This window comes from Ambystoma mexicanum, chromosome 7p, assembly GCF_040938575.1.
Source record: "Ambystoma mexicanum isolate Mex_15411 chromosome 7p, UKY_AmexF1_1, whole genome shotgun sequence".
NCBI lineage: Eukaryota > Metazoa > Chordata > Amphibia > Caudata > Ambystomatidae > Ambystoma > Ambystoma mexicanum.
The window spans coordinates 632,781,248-632,800,873 of record NC_090939.1 but is presented as its reverse complement, the minus strand read 5'-3'; the positions used below and the strand labels follow the sequence as shown (position 1 = coordinate 632,800,873).

Below are 19,626 nucleotides of genomic sequence, written 5' to 3'. Positions count from 1 at the left end.
TTTAATAATTTATCTTTTGGATGCCCGAGATTTATTCTAAAAGTGATCATCGGGTCACCCAAAAGAACAGATGAAGATACCTGCAGCAGGATGAATTAAATCACCAGAACGGGGACATTGAAAACTACAGAAGGGCAGGAGCAAAAACTATAGAAGGGCAGGAGCAAAAACTACAGAAGTGCAGGAGAAAAAACTACAGAATGGCACGAGCAAAACAATATAAGACTGCTCTCTGATCACATTTGTAAGAAACATTGTTATTCTCGAAATGATGCATACTCAAAATGGAGCATAATCATGAGAGTACTGTCAACAATGCTAGTACTGCTAATTCAAGTATTTATGCTACTAGTCGCACTACTATCAATAGCTCCTCTAAAAGTAGCAATAGTTACAGCATGAACAGTGCAGGCAGTAGGATGAATAACCTAACTAGTGGAAGCAATAGTAGGGGAGGTTACCCTACTACTAATGTGGGTAGCAGTAGTGCATGCTGTAGTGCGACGAATAATCCCCCTTCTACTTCCAGAAGTCTTTTGAAGGCCAGCTGGGGTATAATCCAATAGCAAAAGGTTGTCTGCATAGCCAAAAGTGTTGACTCTTAACTCGCCCCATTTGTGTGCGCAACAGGCCAATAATAAGGACTCCTTCCATAAATCTGTTAGAAAGATATTAAAAAGAATTGGTACCAGGATACAGCCCTGGCGGACCCCTCTTGTAACAGCAATAGGGCTAGACAGATCGCCCTGTGTGTTCAATCCAACAATTGGAGTTGTTGCTATATAGCAACTGGATCATTCCCAAGAGACCGAGAGGAATACCACACTTCTCCAATTGTGCCCAAATAATAGCTAAGTCCATATTATCAAAAGCAGCCGTTGGGTCTAACACTGCCATATTTAATGATTTCCCAAAGGCACGCCAATATCTGAAGTGCAGATGGACAGAGCCAAGGCACTTATGGCCCCTTTTTGCTAAATGCTGTTTGTAAGGGGCTTAACAAGTTATCAGCCTCCACCCACTTTGTGAGGTCCCTCAAAATAAATTTTGCAAATACCTTTTTTAGACGAATCAATTAAGGCAATCTGGCGGTAATTAGCGGGGTTAGTTCTATACCCTGATCTTAGAACTATTTGACCTAGACTGTACATTATTTTGTTTTTTCCTCTACTGAATATTGTTAGGCATGTCGTGGATTAATTGATTTGGGTGTGCCCCTATCATATTGTCTATATCAAATGTTATACACTGGGAAACTCCTCTGTGTGATTTTTATTTTTTTATTCCTCATTTGTTGTGTTTTTTTAAAAGTTTTTTTTAAGCTGGGGAATATTATATCATGTGGTGTCCACATTGTGACTTTTTGGGTTGTGTGTTCAGAGGTAGAACACTTCTCCTAGCATGCTAGGGGAGGGTGGTTGATGTATGAGTGCCATCATTAAGTGTGCTTAGAGGTTTACTACAATAAAGAGTTCAGCTGCCTACCTTGGTCTTTGCCATCCTTACTACATGTCTATTTCTTACGGAGCAGAAATCACGTTTTCATGAGCTACAGCTAAAAGGAGCTTTTGTGTATCGGGCATTAAGCAGGATGTAACTCTGGTAAAGAGCAGCTAGAGCCAGGGTCTCCAACCTTTGCGTTGGCAAGAACTACTTGTTCTTATGAATGCTGGCATGTCCCACACTTAGACAGATTTCTCGATATGAATGTTAGCATGAACCACACTTAGGTGGAATTCTTGACTTTAGTCTGCTTGGCATCAAGACAGGATTATTCATGTTAGCATGTACCACACTTAGATGGAATTCTCAATTTTAGCTTGCGTCACATCTAGACAGGATTATGAATGTTGGCATGTACCACACTTAGATGGAACTCTTGACTATAGCCTGCGTCGCATCTAGATAGAAATGTGAATGTTAGCATGCGCCACACTTAGATGAAATTGTGAATGATGACAAGTGCAATACCCGAATGCAATTGTGATCACTAGCCTTCCTCACATCTAGATAGAATTTTGAAATTGGCAAGCGCCACACCCTCAGATGGAATAGTGAATGATAGCAAGCATCGCACCTAGGCATAATTGCAAGGACAGGCCAACTAACCAATCCAGTAACAATTTAATCTCTCTGCATACACCTCTCAAACTCTAACCAAATACAACCACAAGCCTAAAACGCAGCAATCCGCACAAACTTCACTACACTGCAACAGCAAAACAAACCGCACATAGGCTTGCACAATAGCACACGACGACTACTGATCGTAAAACACCCCAAGCCCAGCCAACGGACCCACCGGGCTGAGGCTGCCAACAGCAAATCACTGCTCTCTTGCACTTTTCAGCTTATTCCCACTAACTTGCCCCCCCTCTCCCTCTTTCAGAGCCGCCAGAGTGCCAGGGGACCACTCCAGTGGTGATAGTGCGCGGTAAAAATATCCTTTAACATTAACATAACATTAACATGAAATGGAGTCCATCGTTACGTTATTACAACGCCCAATGTTCCAGTACCCCCATGCCTTTCACCAGCACATTTAAATAGAAATTCAACCTTTTAATCTTTTCACCTTGTCCGTGCTGCAAAATGCATGGCTGATAGCTGCTGCCTTTGTGGCACAGTAGTGGCAGCTACATGGATCTATGTCAGAATGCAGCAAGCACACACAGAGCAGCCCAGAACCATTTATTTTCGATTTTAGTGAACAGTAGGTGAATATCGTACACAAGAAATCCAAAAGCACCTGCAGTGTGCATTTTAAAAACACACCGACGTAGACTATTAACAAACACAGATCACAAGAACTGATAAGCAGATGCAGTGTACTCAGAGTTTTATCCAGAAAGAAACGGAGGTGAAGAATTGCAGTTCCACAAATGCAGATCCATCCTCACTCCGTCCTGGGGGAGGATTTAGCAGACGAAGAGCAGCATTGACACATTTCATCTTAATAGGATTTATATACACCCGGTAGGACCCCCACTAATTGGTGAACACAAATTGGAAAAAGGAGGGCAGTAAACTTGGCAAGGCGGTATAAGTCTTCACGGGAGTGCCCCATGCCAGAATTCAAAAGAAAATGGCAATGGAAGTGGCGGCGGCGGGAGGCGGTGCTGTGAAGTGATGACTCTGTGCGCAGGGGATACTGACTGTGCCAATCCGTGCTGCAGCCAAACTCCAATCCATCACAGCTCCAAGACCAGGCGGCGGTAATAGATGGAAGTGAAGAATACAGAGTGCGCTGGTGCTCTGGGTGGGCAGCGAGCCTGGCTGGCCTCCGGTTGCCATCCACCTGTACCTACATAGACCTGCCTCCTCTCCTGATAGTACCCGACAAAAAGCATCTGTGTGTGGGGTGGTGTTTTTTTTGGACTAGGACACACAATGGTCCAGGGAACAAATGAAAAAACCACCCACAATCGCAAATGGCGGTATATTACTTTTCGTAACAGACCGAGTACTACCCAAAGAGGAGTTGTTGGTAACATTTGTGGCAAATGGTGCATGATGTTTATCCATTGGTCATTAACAATGGCCGAACCTACCAAATGAACAGTTTATTAACTCAAAAGGGTCTGCTTTCACTCAAAAAAGCCCCATCTCAGATCATAAAAGTTGGCCCATGTTAACACGTTGATGCATAGCATTGCCCTATAGGGCAGGCTGAGCCTGATATGTGATAAGAAAATACCCCCTAATGTATGTTATAAAGATATTGCAAAGCATAGGAGTTCCATAACCAAATAGAGTATCAAGGCCAAGCTCCTTTAAAACGTCACAAATCTCAGATGTGACTTGCGTTGTTCACGAACGGTCGGGGGTATTTTACTCATAACATCAACACAGTATCATTCCTTTTGATACCTGGCGTCATACTTAATCTAATTTAGGACATTGGCCCTCATTAGGACCGTGGCGTTAAGGGGTTAACGGCGCTGTAAAAGGTGTTGGCGCCGTTAAACCCTTAACGACTGATTATGAGGTCCCTTTGCGGGACCCGACCTTTAAGGCTGGTCTAGACCAGCCGTTAAAGTAGGGGCCCGCAAAGGGACTCTCGAGGTAAGTACGGTACCACAATTTGCAGTACCGTACTTACCGCCTTCCCCATTACCGCCTTCCCCATTCCCTAATGAGCTAATAGCACCATGGATTTCCGCCGGAGTCCTAATGAGGGCCATTGAAATGTTATTCATACACACACACAATAAATGAATAATCTGTTTGGAAATATAAAAATAAGGTTGTAATGGGTTGCAGAAAAATAGTTTGAGCAGCTAAATGTGTAGGCGTTTTATGGTTTAAAATCAATTATAACATGCAGATAGAGTCTTGTTCTCACATGTTAAACTCCTGCAGCGCACATAAGAATCACTGGCCTTCATTAGGACCCCGGCGGAAAACCATGGTGCTATTAGCACCATGGTCGATGCCGGAGTCCGCCATGGCGGAATGGGGAATTACCACCCCATTGCAAGGTTGGCGGGGCGGAAATTCTCCTTGCCACCATGGCCCTTCCCCATTCCCATTTTTGCCCCATAGGGCATAATGGGAATGGGGAAGGTGGTAAGTACGGTACTGCAAATTGCGGTACCGTACTTACCTCGAGAGTCCCTTTGCGGGCCCCTACTTTAATGGCTGGTCTAGACCAGCCGTTAAGGTCGGGTCCCGCAAAGGGACCTCGTAGTAAGGCGTTAAGGGTTTAACGGCACCGACACCTTTTACGGTGCCGTTAACCCCTTAACGCCAGGGTCCTAATGAGGGCCACTGTCATAAGCAAGTTACTTATTTAAAGGGGTATGAAGTGTCAAACATATTTTAGAAGAAAGGAATTTGAAAAACTAGTCATGGCTTCAGTGGCATATTTTACTCAATAAAGCAGCTTCTGTTTTTAAATACCCTCCATTCAACTTCCCAAAAATTCTTCCTGGCATCAGAAAGCGATGGTGGCACTTACATAAAAGTCCACAAAAGGAATGAAGTATGAGTGCATGCCATAGCACCCCAACACACTCATGCGCTTCATTGTTTCATCACCACATAGGATGTGTGAGGAAGCTGGGATAGGCTGGACCGAGTACCGCAGTCAGGGACCCACAACCTTCTTTACTGCTACTTTACGCCACGCAGAACGCTGCACTGTCTCACCAGGGTTTTGGACTTAACAACCCCTTGTATGATTTGAGTATTTTGGAGTGTTTGAATATAAAACGTTAGATTTTATCCCACCTTAACAACAGCAAGTATGCGTGGAAATGTTTAGATTCAGCAACTAAGCCGTATATAGAGATATAGGAAGCCATCCTATCAGAGTGTAAGGTGTTTCTCCCCTTGATTTGGTATGAAAGAATAAATAACCAGCAACCTGTATGAGACCTGAGTCTAGATACACCTTACTGCACACGTGCAAATGAAACCCAGGGGGAATAAGTTGTGACTCATCTGGTACACGCCTCTTGCAAACCTCTAGTATTTGCAGGGTGTGCTGAGGGGGGTTCGGCCCTGACCTAGGGTCGTTCAGCCCTGACGACTGACTGTTGCATCAAAGAACCTGGTTAAATAAAACAGACACAGCCTTACATGGTTGACAATGCTAGGACAGCTTCTTTACGAGTGTGGAAATGTAGAACGGGTCATCTTTACAACATTGGTGACTTTACACTTCTATGCGCCGGGAGTGGTGCGCTTGTGGTTTATACATGGAACCAAATGATTAATTAAATAACATTGTGTTACCATAGTTCATACTTACTTCCAGAGCATCAGTTCAGTACCTTAGTAGGAGGGGTGGGGAGATGAATATGTTTCATACGGGAATAAATAAATGCTTATATAGCCTCACTTCATTAACCTGGGCAGAGGGGTGTTTGAAATACACTTTATACATCAAATAAATATACTGCTAGGAAGCATGAGTTGATTGACATCTGATAATAAATAATTAATTATCATTACCTCAGTAACCTGGGCAGAGGGGTGTTTGAAATACACTTCATACATCAAATAAATATACTGCTAGGAAGCATGACTTGATTGACATCTGATAATAAATAATGCATTCTCATTACCTCAGTAAACTGGGCAGAGGGGTGTTTGAAAGGGTACACTTCATACATCAAATACATATTTAGGTAACCTCAATTTTTTTTCATGTGAATGTGGAATAATTTAATTCTCACTAACCCCACCCTACTCTATTGATAGCTGCAGCCTACCACTCAGACCAATTACTTAACACAGAACAAACTTTACACACACAACTAGACACCCAATAACTGACAAACCCGACTCCAGAGCGACCCTTGTTCCGTACGGGTATAGCACCTAACTAACCTTCCCTCCTCGTTTCTTTCCTCTTCTACTCATCCTGGACCTTAAGTTGGACTGCTAGTAGTGTTAGGTAAGATACCCTGCCGACTCTGGGTATTCACAGTTAGTGGAAGGCTGGGGGGAGGTGAGGGCAGGTTAAGTCTACTGGAATCCCACCTAATTTTGACTGTGTCTCCTCAGAGTACATTACAAGCTCATTCCAGAAGAGGTGCTGATGAGGCGCTCCCGGTAGACCTGGTGACATCCGCAGTAACCTGGTGTTCCTGTGGTCTTTGACCCACGCCCTTTCAGGTGATTCGCTCCACTGGCTCCTTTGTATTTATTAGCCAGTGGGGTGTTTCATAGGGAAGGTCTTCCTTGTTCTCCCTGAGCACAAGTGTTACACTGACTTGAGTGCCGGATCACCATACCCCCTTGGTGAGTATCTGATGATCCATTCCTCTGGATGGTGACTAATCCTTGGTAAGTACTCTGTGTACCCAGTCTCCTGAATGGTGACACTCCGAATGGTCTTCAGACACTGATTCTTGGTTGTCCACTGATGCCAGAGGCCTGTCCATAGTTACCGGTTCTGAACTCTGTATGTGATCCTCTTGTAGTGGGAAGAAAAGTTTTCCCAAATGCCGGTATCTTTCTCCTGTTCTCAGATTGTCCTGAGGGAACAGGAGGTGTGTGTTTCACTTTTATGCCAGTATGATATGGTTATGCTCTCAGAATCTTCATCCCCTTCCTCTTCTTCTTGAACAGGCCTGGATTTCTGAGGGCCTCTTCGCCACTTCTGAGTTTGTAGGGGCTCCATCCTCCTCATTCCTTTGACCTGGGTCCTACAGATGGTACAGTATTTGGCTCAACAGGGTGGCAAACTTCCCCGTGGGAGGATTCCTGGTGTTGATTTCTGGTGATCCTCTTACTGGGCGAAAGAGTAACTTCGGCAACAGCTGGAGCTATGTCCACATCATCCCCTATGGGTAGGAGGTGATTCCGGTGGAGAGTCTTCACATCCGTCGTGGTGCCTTCCTTTCGTAGTCTAAACACAGGCAACCCTGTTAACTGTTGCTCAATAATCCCAACTGTCTCCTAACTTGTTGTGTCCTCTTTTCCTTAAACTCCTTATGAGCACCCGGTCACGAGGCTGTAGATTATGAAATTTAACTCATATCGTTTCTTGTTTTGCAGAGCATTCTGTTCCTCAGAAGCTTGCGCCAGTTGGAAGGCTTGAGACAATGGTTCTTGAAGATCTTTCACATATTTGCTGTAATTCTCCAGACCAGATCCATCAGAAGAGACCCCAAAACTCAAGTCTATGGGCAGCCTGGCATCTCTTCCAAACATAAGCTTATATGGGTGAACCCAGTGCTGTCATTCTTCATACAATTGTATGCATGAACTAACGTCGACACATGCAGACTCCATTTGAGTTTCTCTTTGGCACTCAGCATGGCCAGTATACCCAACAATGTGCGACAGAAACGTTCAGCTTGCACATCCCTTTGTGGCTGATAGGGGGATGTCCAGGTTTTCGTTACCCCAATCAAATGCATAGGTTCTTTGATGAGCTTGGATTGAAAGTCTCGCCCTTGATCAGAATGTAGGTGTGTGGGCCAGCCATAATGTACAAAGAAATTGTCCCAAAGTACCGTGGCTATTGTGGTAGCCTTCTGATCTTTAGTTGGATATGCTTAGGAATATCGGATAAAATGATTGTTCACCACCAACACGTTCTGAGTTCCGCTATTGTCTAGTTCAAGGCTCAGAAAGTTGACACAGACTAAATCCATGTGTCCAGAGCTCTGCAGGTGCTGGAGTGCTGTGGCTGGACGGCTGAGCCTTTTCCAGCGATGCATCTGGCGCGGTAGTGAGCCTTTTCCGGGTGATGCATCTGGCACAGTTGTGGCAATATTCGTCTACTTCCGGGCCCAATCGAGGTCAGTAGAATCGGCTTCGGACTAACTCCAGTGTTTTTTCGCTTACCAGATGCCCATGTTGATCATGAAGGGCGTGCAGTGCCAGGGGACGTAATGAGCGCAGGAGCGCAAGCCGGTGTATCAGTCGCCCTATAAGTTGACTCTCCTTGTACAGCACCCCACCTTTCAGCACTAGCGACTTCCATTCTTTGCAGTAGGCCTGCTGATTTGTCAGGTTTCTACTGTCTGGTGGCCCCTCAGTTTCATTTTCTTTTGCATGGAGCACCTGCCATAGTTCTGGGTCTCTCAACTGTGTTTTGTCTCAACTCAGCTCGGGTCATGTGGGGCAATTCGAGGCTTTAGACTGGTCGCATCACAATAGCTCACCAGAACCCCCTTAGCTGTTCCCCCAAGGCAGTCGATAAGATGCGCTGGCTCAGCATGCTGGAAGGTTTAATTCCTACAAATAGCTTTCATCATTGCCACAGAAGCCATATCGATGGGGGTAGATTCTGATATATATTTTCGGCGAGGGGGTTTTCTGGATAGGGCATCAGCGTCAATATGATTGATTCCAGGGCAATACTCCAATTGAAAGATGTAAATGGACAAGGCCGCTAACTAGTGATGTCCAGTAGCATCCAACTTGGCAGACAGTATGTAGGTCAGTGGATTGTTGTCTGTTCACACTGTGAAAGTGGCTCAGTAGAGATAGTCATGCAGTTTCTCAGCCACCCCCACTTCAAAGCCAGGAATTCTAACTTATGTATAGGATAGTGCATCTCGGAGGGGCTCAATTGACGACTGGTATAGCCCACAGGACTCACTGCGCCATGCTGTTCTTGTTAAAGCACTGCTATGTTGGCGAACCCTTGCACAAGCATTCGATAATAATTGCAGAACCCCAGGAAGCTTCTCATCTCCTGCAGATTCTGTGGGGGTGCCAGGTTTCGAGAGCTTCCAAATTGGCTGGATCCATCGGCTGACACCACATAGCAAATATACATTACACTGGTTCGACAAAACTGGCACTTATCCAAGGACACCTTCAGCCCTTGCTGCTGAATTCGATCCAAAACCTTCAGTAGCCTTTGGTGATGTTCTTCTAAGGTCCGTCCAAAAACATCATCCAGGTATACCAGAAACTTGAGTAGATTCATGTCATCCACAGTTCTTTCTATCAGGCGTTGAAACGTGGCAGGCACTCCCGATATCCCCTGTGTCATTCGATGATTGCAGTCTTTTCTTTGTCTTCGGGCAGCATAGGAATTTGATAATACCCACTCCGTAGATGTAGTACTGAGAACCATTTGCTCCCAACCAGACAGTGAAGAGCCTCGTCCGCTTGATGTGTGGTGGATTGATCGGGGACTGTTCTGCTGTTTAGGTGCCGGTAATCAATGCACAGTCGCACATCATTGTTTTTCTTCATGCCACCACTATGGGGGAAGCATAAGGGCTTCTGGATTCCTGGATGATACACATCAGCCGGTGATAGTCTCTGTGACCTCTCTTGGAACAGGGTGACATCACTTAAACTGATGTGATGCTTCACCCCATTGGCTTCACCTAAGTCCCAGTCACTGGTTGAAAAAACATCTGCCCACATGGACAGCTGGTCTTGTGGATGATCTTTCTTACGTTGGCCGTCATGTTGATCCTGCTTCTCCATGCCTTTCTTGAGGTAGGTCTGTTAACAAGCCGGGTGCATCTTCAAAGATTAAGCAAACTGTGGACCGGCCATTTCCATACGCATCTTGGCTAGCGTGCCGAACAGAGCTGAGGATGTGCCCATGACCAGGGGTACCTCCGGATTCGGGTTCCTTGTGGTGCACACTAATGCCAAGGTGGTGTTCACCCCAACCACTTCTCGATTTAAATGGATTTTCACACATGTATATCCCAGGTATTGACAGGCGGCATCTCCCACGCCTATCAGAGTTAGCCCCTCCAGCGGTTCTAATGGCAGATGCGACATATGTTAGCGATAGTAGGGCTCATTCACAATGGTGACCTGGGAGCCACTGTACAGTAATGTTGTGGTCCTCAGCCCCTCAAGATCAACTGGGATGGTCATGGTGGGCCCGATGAGACCTGCTGGATTGCCTCAATGGAGCAGAGCTTGAGTCCGTAGTCTGTTGCAGCTTGCTGGCAGCACATCTGTGGTGTTACTGACCTCATTAACTAGACGCAGATGGTCAGCTGTGGGACCCTCCTGAGCCTTACTTGGATACGGAATAGTCTGTAGCCTTGGATGTGATGTCCTTGTTGATTTGCTGGAGTTAGTTTCTGCGGAGCTCACTCCTGTAGTCTAGGTTCTAGCTGCCACTCCGCTACAACCTCCTCTGCGTTCCCGACAATGCCCGGGCCGGAGTGGATTTAAGAGCATTAAAGCGAGCAGCCAAGTAGTTGCTTCAACCAACATTCGTTCAATCGGGAAGTCTCTACTCCTCCTCTATGGTGGCCTAGGCGTAAAATATGCTCAATCCTCACCAGATGATCAGACAACTTCTCTCCCAATTTCAGAGAGGTGGCATGAAACCTCATCGTTAAGTCCTCTCCTGGCTCATTAGTGCCAAAAGCTCCCTCAAGGGTGCCCATCACTTGCTGGGAAGTTGGATCAGGATTCAATGCTCGAAGGGACTGTACCATCTGCAGTGCAGGCCCTCTCAAGGCCTCTATTACTCGACGTCTCTTCTCTTGGTCAGACACTTTCCAGTCATGTAGCATAAGCTGAGTGAGATCTGGCCATAGTTCATAGCCCTCCTCTCCTTTAGGTACAGGTTGCTCACCTGAAAAAAGGTTGTGATCTAGTGTAAGTTCCATGTTCTGTAACCAAATGGGACGGGGATTGCCACACCATAGTTACTTTAACAGCCTTAGCCACTGCAGCAGCAATGACTATGGCATCTTTGGTGGGTGTAGTAGCATCCGGGCACAGAGGTATTCGGGGCCAAGTGTCTAAGGTCCAGATGGGGCAGGTAATCACAGGCTACCCACCTCGGATCTTAGGGGGCAGGGCTTTACCTGTAAGAGAAATACCACCATAACATAGAATATAACATTGTGTATCTTTAACAGGTATTCGCCCCACATTTTTCACTTTCCCAGTGATGGGTTCCAAGGGACCGGTCATGGCTAGTACCTCATCAGTCGTGATGTAAGAGGACCTCGCCCACTATGAAGCAGGCCTCTGGACTGAGCCATTCGGCTTGTACCCAATGCAACATATAATTATGTGCCATGTTAGACTTTGGGCCTCATCACGAGTTGGGCTGTATTCCCGTCTGTAATACTGCCGACTGTAATAGCCCTAGCACTGACTGGTCCAGTGGTATTACCACCGGGTCACGGGTTGGGGCTTAACGGTAAATCCCCATTCCTGATTGGGTCCATTGGATCCAATGGGAATTTTCGGTGCTAATACTGCGGGCTAATACAACCGGCTGTAATACTGCCGAAAAACAGGGATTTTCACCTCCAGAAAAAAGTTGTTGGTAAAACAGCCGATTTAGCGCCTAACTCGCGATAGGGCCAGCCCTTAAATGCGGCGGTAATACTGTTACCACCGCATTTAAGGGCTACAGCCCAACTTGTGATGAGGCCCTAACGGCCTCATCATGAGTTCAGCTGTATTGCCGGCTGTAATACCGCCGACTGTAATAGCCCGAACACCGACCGGTCTGGTGGTATTACCACCGGATCACGAGTTGGGCCTTAACGGTAAATCCCCATTCCTGAATGGGTCCATTGGATCCAATGGGGAATTTTCGGTGCTAATACTGTGGGCTAATACAGCCGGCTGTAATACAGCCGAAAACAGGGATTTTCACCTCCGGAAAAAAGCTGGAGGTAAAACAGCTGATTTAGCGCCCAACTCGTGATAGGGCCAGCCCTTAAATGCAGCGGTGATACCGTTACCACCACATTTAAGAGCTACAGCCAAACTCGTGATGAGGCCATAAGTGTAAATAAACCACCAATGTATTATGCAGTGCCTAGTACCTAGCCATTGAAATGTACCCCCACTTTCCTTGTACACGTTCAAAAAGTGCCCTTGGTAGGATTTTCTGACGGGTAGCAAAAAATGACAGGTCAGGCTGTCAGATTTTCCTACCCCGTCACTTTTTCCTACCCCTGGGTGCGTTGCCCAATGCCTGCTGTCGGTAGAATTTTCTGACGGGTAGGAAAAAATGACAGGATAGGCTGTCAGATGTTCCTACCCCGTCACTTTTTCCTATCCCTGGGTGGGTTGCCCAATGCCTGCTCTCGGTAGGATTTTCTGACGGGTAGGAAAAAATGACAGGTTAGGCTGTCAGATGTTCCTACCCTGTCACTTCTTCCTACTCCTGGGTGGGTTGCTCAATGCCTGCCGTCGGTAGGATTTTCTGACGGGTAGGAAAAAATGACAGGTCAGGCTGTCAGATTTTCCTACCCCGTCACTTTTTCCTACCCCTGGGTGGTTTGCTCAATTCCTGCTGTCGGTAGGATTTTGTGACGGGTAGGAAAAAATGACAGGCCAGGCCAGGCTGTCAGATTTTCCTACCCCGTCACTTTTTCCTACCCCTGGGTGGATTGCCCAATGCCTGCTCTCTATAGGATTTTCTGACGGGTAGGAAAAAATGACAGGCCAGGCTGTCAGATTTTCCTACCCCGTCACTTTTTCCTACCCCTGGGTGGGTTGCCCAATGCCTGCTCTCGGTAGGATTTTCTGATGGGTAGGAAAAAATGACAGGCTAGGCTGTCAGATTTTCCTACCCCGTCACATTTACCTACCCCTGGGTGGGTTGCTCAATTCCTGCTGTCGGTAGGATTTTGTGACGGGTAGGAAAAAATGACAGGCCAGGCTGTCAGATTTTCCTACCCCGTCACTTTTTCCTACCCCTGGGTAGGTTGCCCAATGCCTGCTCTCGGTAGGATTTTCTGACGTGTAGGAAAAAATGACAGGCCAGGCTGTCAGATTTTCCTACCCCGTCACTTTTTCCTACCCCTGGGTGGGCTGCCCAATGCCTGCTCCCGGTAGGATTTTCTGATGGGTAGGAAAAAATGACAGGCTAGGCTGTCATATTTTCCTACCCCGTCACTTTTACCTACCCCTGGGTGGGTTGCCCAATGCCTGCCGTCGGTAGGATTTTCTGATGGGTAGGAAAAAATGACAGGCCAGGCTGTCAGATTTTCCTACCCTGTCACTTTTTCCTACTCCTGGGTGGGTTGCCCAATGCCTGCCGTCGGTAGGATTTTCTGACGGGTAGGAAAAAGTGACAGGCCAGGCTGTCAGATTTTCCTACCCCGTCACTTTTACCTACCCCTGGGTGGGTTGCCCAATGCCTGCCGTCGGTAGGATTTTCTGATGGGTAGGAAAAAATGACAGGCCAGGCTGTCAGATTTTCCTACCCCGTCACTTTTTCCTACCCCTGGGTTGGTTGCCCAATGCCTGCTCTCGGTAGGATTTTCTGACGGGTAGGAAAAAATGACAGGTCAGGCTGTCAGATTTTCCTATCCCGTCACTTTTTCCTACCCCTGGGTGGGTTGCCCAATGCCTGCTGTCGGTAGGATTTTCTGACGGGTAAGAAAAAATGACAGGCTAGGCTGTCAGAATTTCCTACCCTGTCACTTTTTCCTATCGGTAGGATTTTCTGACGGGTAGCAAAAAATGACATTACAATTCCTGTCAGATTTTCCTACCGATAGGATTTTCTGACAGATAGCAAAAAGTGACGTTACACCTGCTGCATGCTCCCCACCAGGGTGAGTGCGATTTGCGGTCTTCAGTGCCATTGCGTGCAGATCCTATTCAGAGGCTGTGTTACCTCGTCCCCCTTATTGGGGATATATATTTATGCCCTGGACTTTGCCTCGCCCGTGCTGCCGGTGCAATCGTGTGTCCGCTGTGCTAAAGCGAGCCCCCGTTGTGCGCCTGACTTACTTTCATGTTGGGGCTGCCCGTCTCCTCTCCAGATTCTCACCTAGTGGCGATTCAAATGGAGTGGCTGACTCTACCCAGCTCGCCCGCCTCTCCCTCTGTGGTTTCCCCCACTGCTGCTTCTGCTGGGCCTGCTGTGCTCACCCTGGGGATAGCGTGGCGGCCTTCGCCTTCCTTGATGCTTGTTTCCCAGAGTGACAGCGTGTTGTTGGCCTGTGCCTTGCTTTGTGTGGCTGTACCAGTGCTCTCAGGCGACCATGCAGCTCCAGCGCTTCTCACGCTGTGCGGGTCAGTTTTTGTTGGCTCCACAATGTCAGGCTATCAATCTCCCTCTCCCGAGTGGGCCGTGTCAGGCATTGGTGCCCCGTTGTGCCGCAGCAGAGGCTGACCGGCCCCCGCAGGGGGCGCTAGAGGGACAGCCTACGTAGCGGGCTGTCCCCACTGGCCGCCCCCTTCCGGTTGCTGGTCATGCCTCTCCTCTTCCTCCCCCCCTCAGCGAGGCGGAAGAGGCGTACACTTATAAGTGTACCCGGGAGACCTGGCTTTCGGCCTGGTCTCCCGGGTACACTTATAAGGGTGGGAGCTGCTGGCCATCAGTCTCTTGCCCAGCAGCTGCAGCGGCTCGGCATTGGGCGGGCTCGAGCCGATCCCTCGACGGGCACTGACTCCCTTCCTTAGGGCGATCGGCCAACAATCTCCTGGTCAGTGCCCGAGTGTCCCACTGGTGTACCAGTGTAGCTGGAAGTAACCAGCGGTTTGTCAGTTTGGCCAGTGGCTAAAGAGGTGACAGGGTTCACCCGTATCTGACTGTTTTGTAATGACTGTTTTGTAATGTGGCTGGGACCGTCCCAAGTTGGACTAATAAACCTGTGACCTTGTGTTTTCCAAACTTTAAAAGTTGTCTGTGTATTCATTTCATTGTGTTATTGTACGGACCAAAGGAGGTGGGGGTGTCCAATGGGGATCTCCCCGCTATGTTATGGAGCCGGACTGGGTGTTCGGTGCCAGCGTTTCCCTTTTTACGCCTCTTTGTGCTCCACTGCCAGTCGTGGTGCGAGACGCCTGCTTGCTCTGCAGCGTTTATCTCCGAATCTGTTCAGCAATTTTGTTCCAGATTTCACCCATCTTTGCCGCTTCAGCTCCTGTTTGTGAAATCTCCGTTTTTATTCTGTTTGTTGTGCTTTAAAGAGGTAGATGTCGGCTTTACATGCCGTCTACCGTCGGAGCTCCCTTAGCCCTCGGCCATCTTGCTCAGGCTCTCGAGCGCCACCAAATGTCAGAACATTTTACTATTTTTTCTCTGATAAGATTCAAACAGTTCGAGATAGCATTCCAGCCTCATTGTTAGATACTACTAGGATGTGGAAAAATTCTGCTTTGACTGGGTCTGAGTTTGAGATCATGGCTCTATCAGAGGTATTTTCGCTGATGCTTTCTATGAAGTCCAACTTTTATGGAGATGATCCATGTCCTGCAGTGAAGGTTAAGGATGTTTTGTGTTGTTTGCACCATATTGGTCTATTTTTCATGAATCAGGGAAATAGTCATACGAGAGAGATAAGTCGATCACCTGTAGCCATGTTTCTCCATTGAAGAATGCTCACTCTAACTTTCATCTTGTGACTTCTTTACCCATTTTGTGTTAATTTAAGGAGTAAGTGGTGTCTATGCATTTGAACCGCTGACCCCTTGTTAATTTGGCTTCCAACCTGACTGTTATGCAGGGAAAACCACTATGCAGGTATGGATGATGCATAAAACGTGCTCAATGCTGGGGGAGAGGGGGGTGCATTTCTGTGCTATTTCACACCTTTACGTCCTTTGATGCAGTTGGCCATGGGGTGTTCCTCCACATCCCTTACCAGTAGAAAAGCATTGATGGTTTGTTATGGATGGTTCTGTTACTTCCTGACCATTCGGCCTCAATTGTTCAAGATGGGTTTGGCTCAGTGGGTACTTCTTCCCTTGCGTGATGGGGTCCCGCAGGGGTCAATCCTTTCCCATATGTTGTTCAACCTATACGTGGAGAGGTTCGGAGATCTGTTTACAGGTTGGAGGTCGTCATACATCAGTACCTAGGTGACACCAAGTTGTGCCTTCAGGTGTCATCTATCCATTGTTGGTGGGACTGCATTGATTGGACAGAAAATTGGATGGCCTCACATTTCTTGAAATAAAACACTTCCGCGAACAAAAACACATTTCTTTTTCATCTTTTGTACATTCTAAACTTTTTTGGTGTTCTTAAGTATCTTTCTTGGTGCTCGCTAAGCCTTTTCCTTTTCTGCTAAATCTTTAGGTTTTGAAATTTGAAATGTTGGCCAGGATCAGCATAAGGTTTGGAAAATCCCCAAAATAGGGAGTTTTGTGCTTAAATGCAATTCACTAATATTTAGCCAAATGGAAACTTCAACATTAGTGTAGGACTTAAGAGTAAGTAGTAGGGGAACTGCTGAGGATACCCCAGACCCCTTACATTGCATAAGTGAGGGTCTAATGCATATCTACTAATGCCTTTGAAAAATTGGGCTAATTTGGATTTGTGTGTGTGACTAAGAGAGTTGAAAATGATTATGACCTGCACGTTTCAGTTTATTTGGGTTGTTTTACCGAAGTCAAAAGAATCGCGGCGGAATTGACCGTAGTCGAATTCGCTGCAATTCTGTTTGTGCAACAAAAAAAACTAAATGTACCCCTAAATAAATCAACCCCCCAAACCCTCCTACTTACCTTTTCACTGACCACTGCAGCCGCTTCTCCTACCCCTGCGGCGTCAGTTCCGTCCTTCTAATTCGAGTCGGATCAGACGCTGCAGGATCCCTTTCTTTTTTTGCTTGTTTTTCTTTTTTTGGGGCCCCCGCTTCCACTGTCAAGGAAGCGGGGAACACCACTGCAACCCCCGAGAATGCATAATACCGAACATGGGGAGCAGGGGACACACCCGCAACCCCCACTCCTCATATTCAGTATTTTGGGTTTTGGTTAAATGGTACTGTCCAAGTTAGGTCAAATGGTCTATACAACAATTTTTATTCGATCAATTTGGGTCATTTGGTTTATTTGTACAACAAGCATTAATTACGGGTGTTCCAGTTATCAGGATTTCCAGCAATCATCACCAAATGAAATATACATGTCTAGACTTAAACAGCAATGTTCCAGCTATTTACAGATCAAATGTACTAGTCTTACAAGATAGATTCACTCATAAGGATTTATTGAAAGGACAAATTATTACTAAACACAAAGAACTCATACTTAGAGCACGCCCTTTTGTTACTGATGCATTTAAGACAATGATAAAGCTTGTTTTGCTTAAAGGTATTTGGTTTGACAACGATTGTAGAGAGGCTAAACGTAAGATGCACAAAGCAATCAAATGGACTGAAGGGAAAGGTGATCAGCCTATTTGAGACATGTGGTCAGAGTATAACCTTGATTTTAACTAAGAATATTCTTCGAGATTACTGAATAAAAATCATATTCAGAGTTATTTTGACAAATAGTTTTAAAAAAAAACCCTAACTGATGTTGCAACTCATGGGGTACACATACCAGTGCAGAGATGGTTCAGACATTTTTAAACCATCTATTTTTCAGGGCATGAGGTAAAAGGAAATAAGGAGAGTTCAGATGTAAAAGATAACCCTCTTTCGATCATTGAAGGTTAGATTTTACAATATCAGAGGTTAAAATAGCCTTGGATAGTCCAAACTATGGCAATGCTTCCGACCCAGATCGGCAACCGTTATTAAACTATTTGTAGGTAAACGTGAGATGTGTGCCCTGTATGTAACTAAGTTAGATAACTCCATTAGTAAAAATGGGAGGGACCCACACAAAGGATGGGGCTAAAAAACAGGGTACAGACTTGACCCCTCAAACTCTAATCCTCTTTCTCTAATTGACTCTCTCCCCCCAAAGTATTTGGGAAAGTACTGTCTATTCATGTGAAGCAATGGACTGAGGCAAGCCACTTTGCTATGCCATACCAGTCTGGTTAAATGTATGTGACTTTAAAGAAAGACCCAAAAGACAACATTCGACTGTGTCCCCAGAAATAAATTAAGGAGTTCATTGTGGTCCTGAGATATGTCCATTGGTCTTGTTCAACCAGTTAAGAACTTGTCTTCATAGAATTATGCAAAAGTGAAATAGGGATCAAAAGGCAAGCAACTGAGCCTTGAAGTGTGAAAAAGGGATTGTAGCAAGGATGCTGTTTAGACCCTCTGCTATTCTTTTCATATATACATGTTTTGATGCTGATATTGAGGCCATAGATTCAGATGCCCCAAAATGTAATAGAGAACAATGTTATCTATAGCCCCCATTGAGCTTACAGCACCAACCGAACAGACCTGAACATTGTGCAGATGTGTTTGTGCAAATAGGGCACTGACAATTATTGTGAGAAAAATGAATGGCATGTCACCACCTTGTGTCTTTTAAATGTTCCATTTATTTGAGAAGGGCCAAAAAGAAAGGGTACCCCAGAATAATTTAGAAGTGTGCTTCACAGATAAAGCCGGACCGCTCAACTAAAGAAGATTGAACTGGTGATAAACCTGCAGAGATCTCTTTGTTGAATAACGTATTGTTTGTGAACTATAATTGACAGTTCTATAAAAAAAAGGAAGACTCTACAGGTTGGACAGTTACAGGAGCATTTTTAAAGTTTGTTGGCAATATCTAATTTTTTAAAATATTATATGAATGTAATTGTATTAAATTGTATGTATGATGTATGGTTTGTATGAGTGTCTGCCATACCTAAAACATGTTTCACTGATGCAGATATATTTCAGTTAAATTAAAGTAATTTATCATAAAATATATTTTTATTTTTCCCTTTCCTAGATATTGCTACTGTTTCCTCTTCTACATTTCCTCAACTGAAATCTTCAGTGTGTGGAAAATTATCCTCAGCTTTCAACCGAGTATTTACAAAAAAACTGTCTAAAAAGAAATAGAAATGAAACTCTGATATTTAAGCATTTCGTTTGTGAATGTAACTAACTAGATTGATTTTTTTCATTGTAATACTTTTATGTATTCAAAATAAATATTCTTTAAAGAAATTGTTCTGGCTTATATGTATGAAGACACTAGTGGTATGCAAAGCATATCGTAAAGACCCCTTTGTCCCTCCTTGAAATTATTAAAATGAAGTTTGTTACCTGTAGCATTAGGTCTTTGAATGCTGTTCAATATGAATTGTGCCACTATTGAAATCTCTCCCACCCAACAGACACTGCTATACCTACTGTTGTCTAAATTGTGCTAGCACAACCCAATATAGCACGTATTAACCCCAACCGTTATACATTTAGCTATTAAATGCTCTAGTGCCCAGAGCGTACTGGTGCTTATCCTATTATAGGCCTTTGTTTTGTCCAGGAACAAGGAAGGCCATGAATTTGTCCCAACCCCCATAATTGCAGTTGCAGCAGCGCAGAGTAAATGTCT

General features: G+C 45.6%; 1 protein-coding gene across 1 annotated transcript in view; it reads left to right on the top strand.

The window, feature by feature from the left end:
• Positions 1-19,175, top strand: part of LOC138526211 (fibrous sheath-interacting protein 2-like) — a 1,971,501-nt gene extending 1,952,326 nt beyond the window's left edge. The window contains exon 9 of the mRNA XM_069636679.1: positions 19,018-19,175. Within this exon, the coding sequence (XP_069492780.1) occupies positions 19,018-19,130 (113 nt within the window). The 3' untranslated portion in view covers positions 19,131-19,175. The remainder of the gene's footprint in view (positions 1-19,017) is intronic.
• Positions 19,176-19,626: the final 451 nt, after the last annotated feature.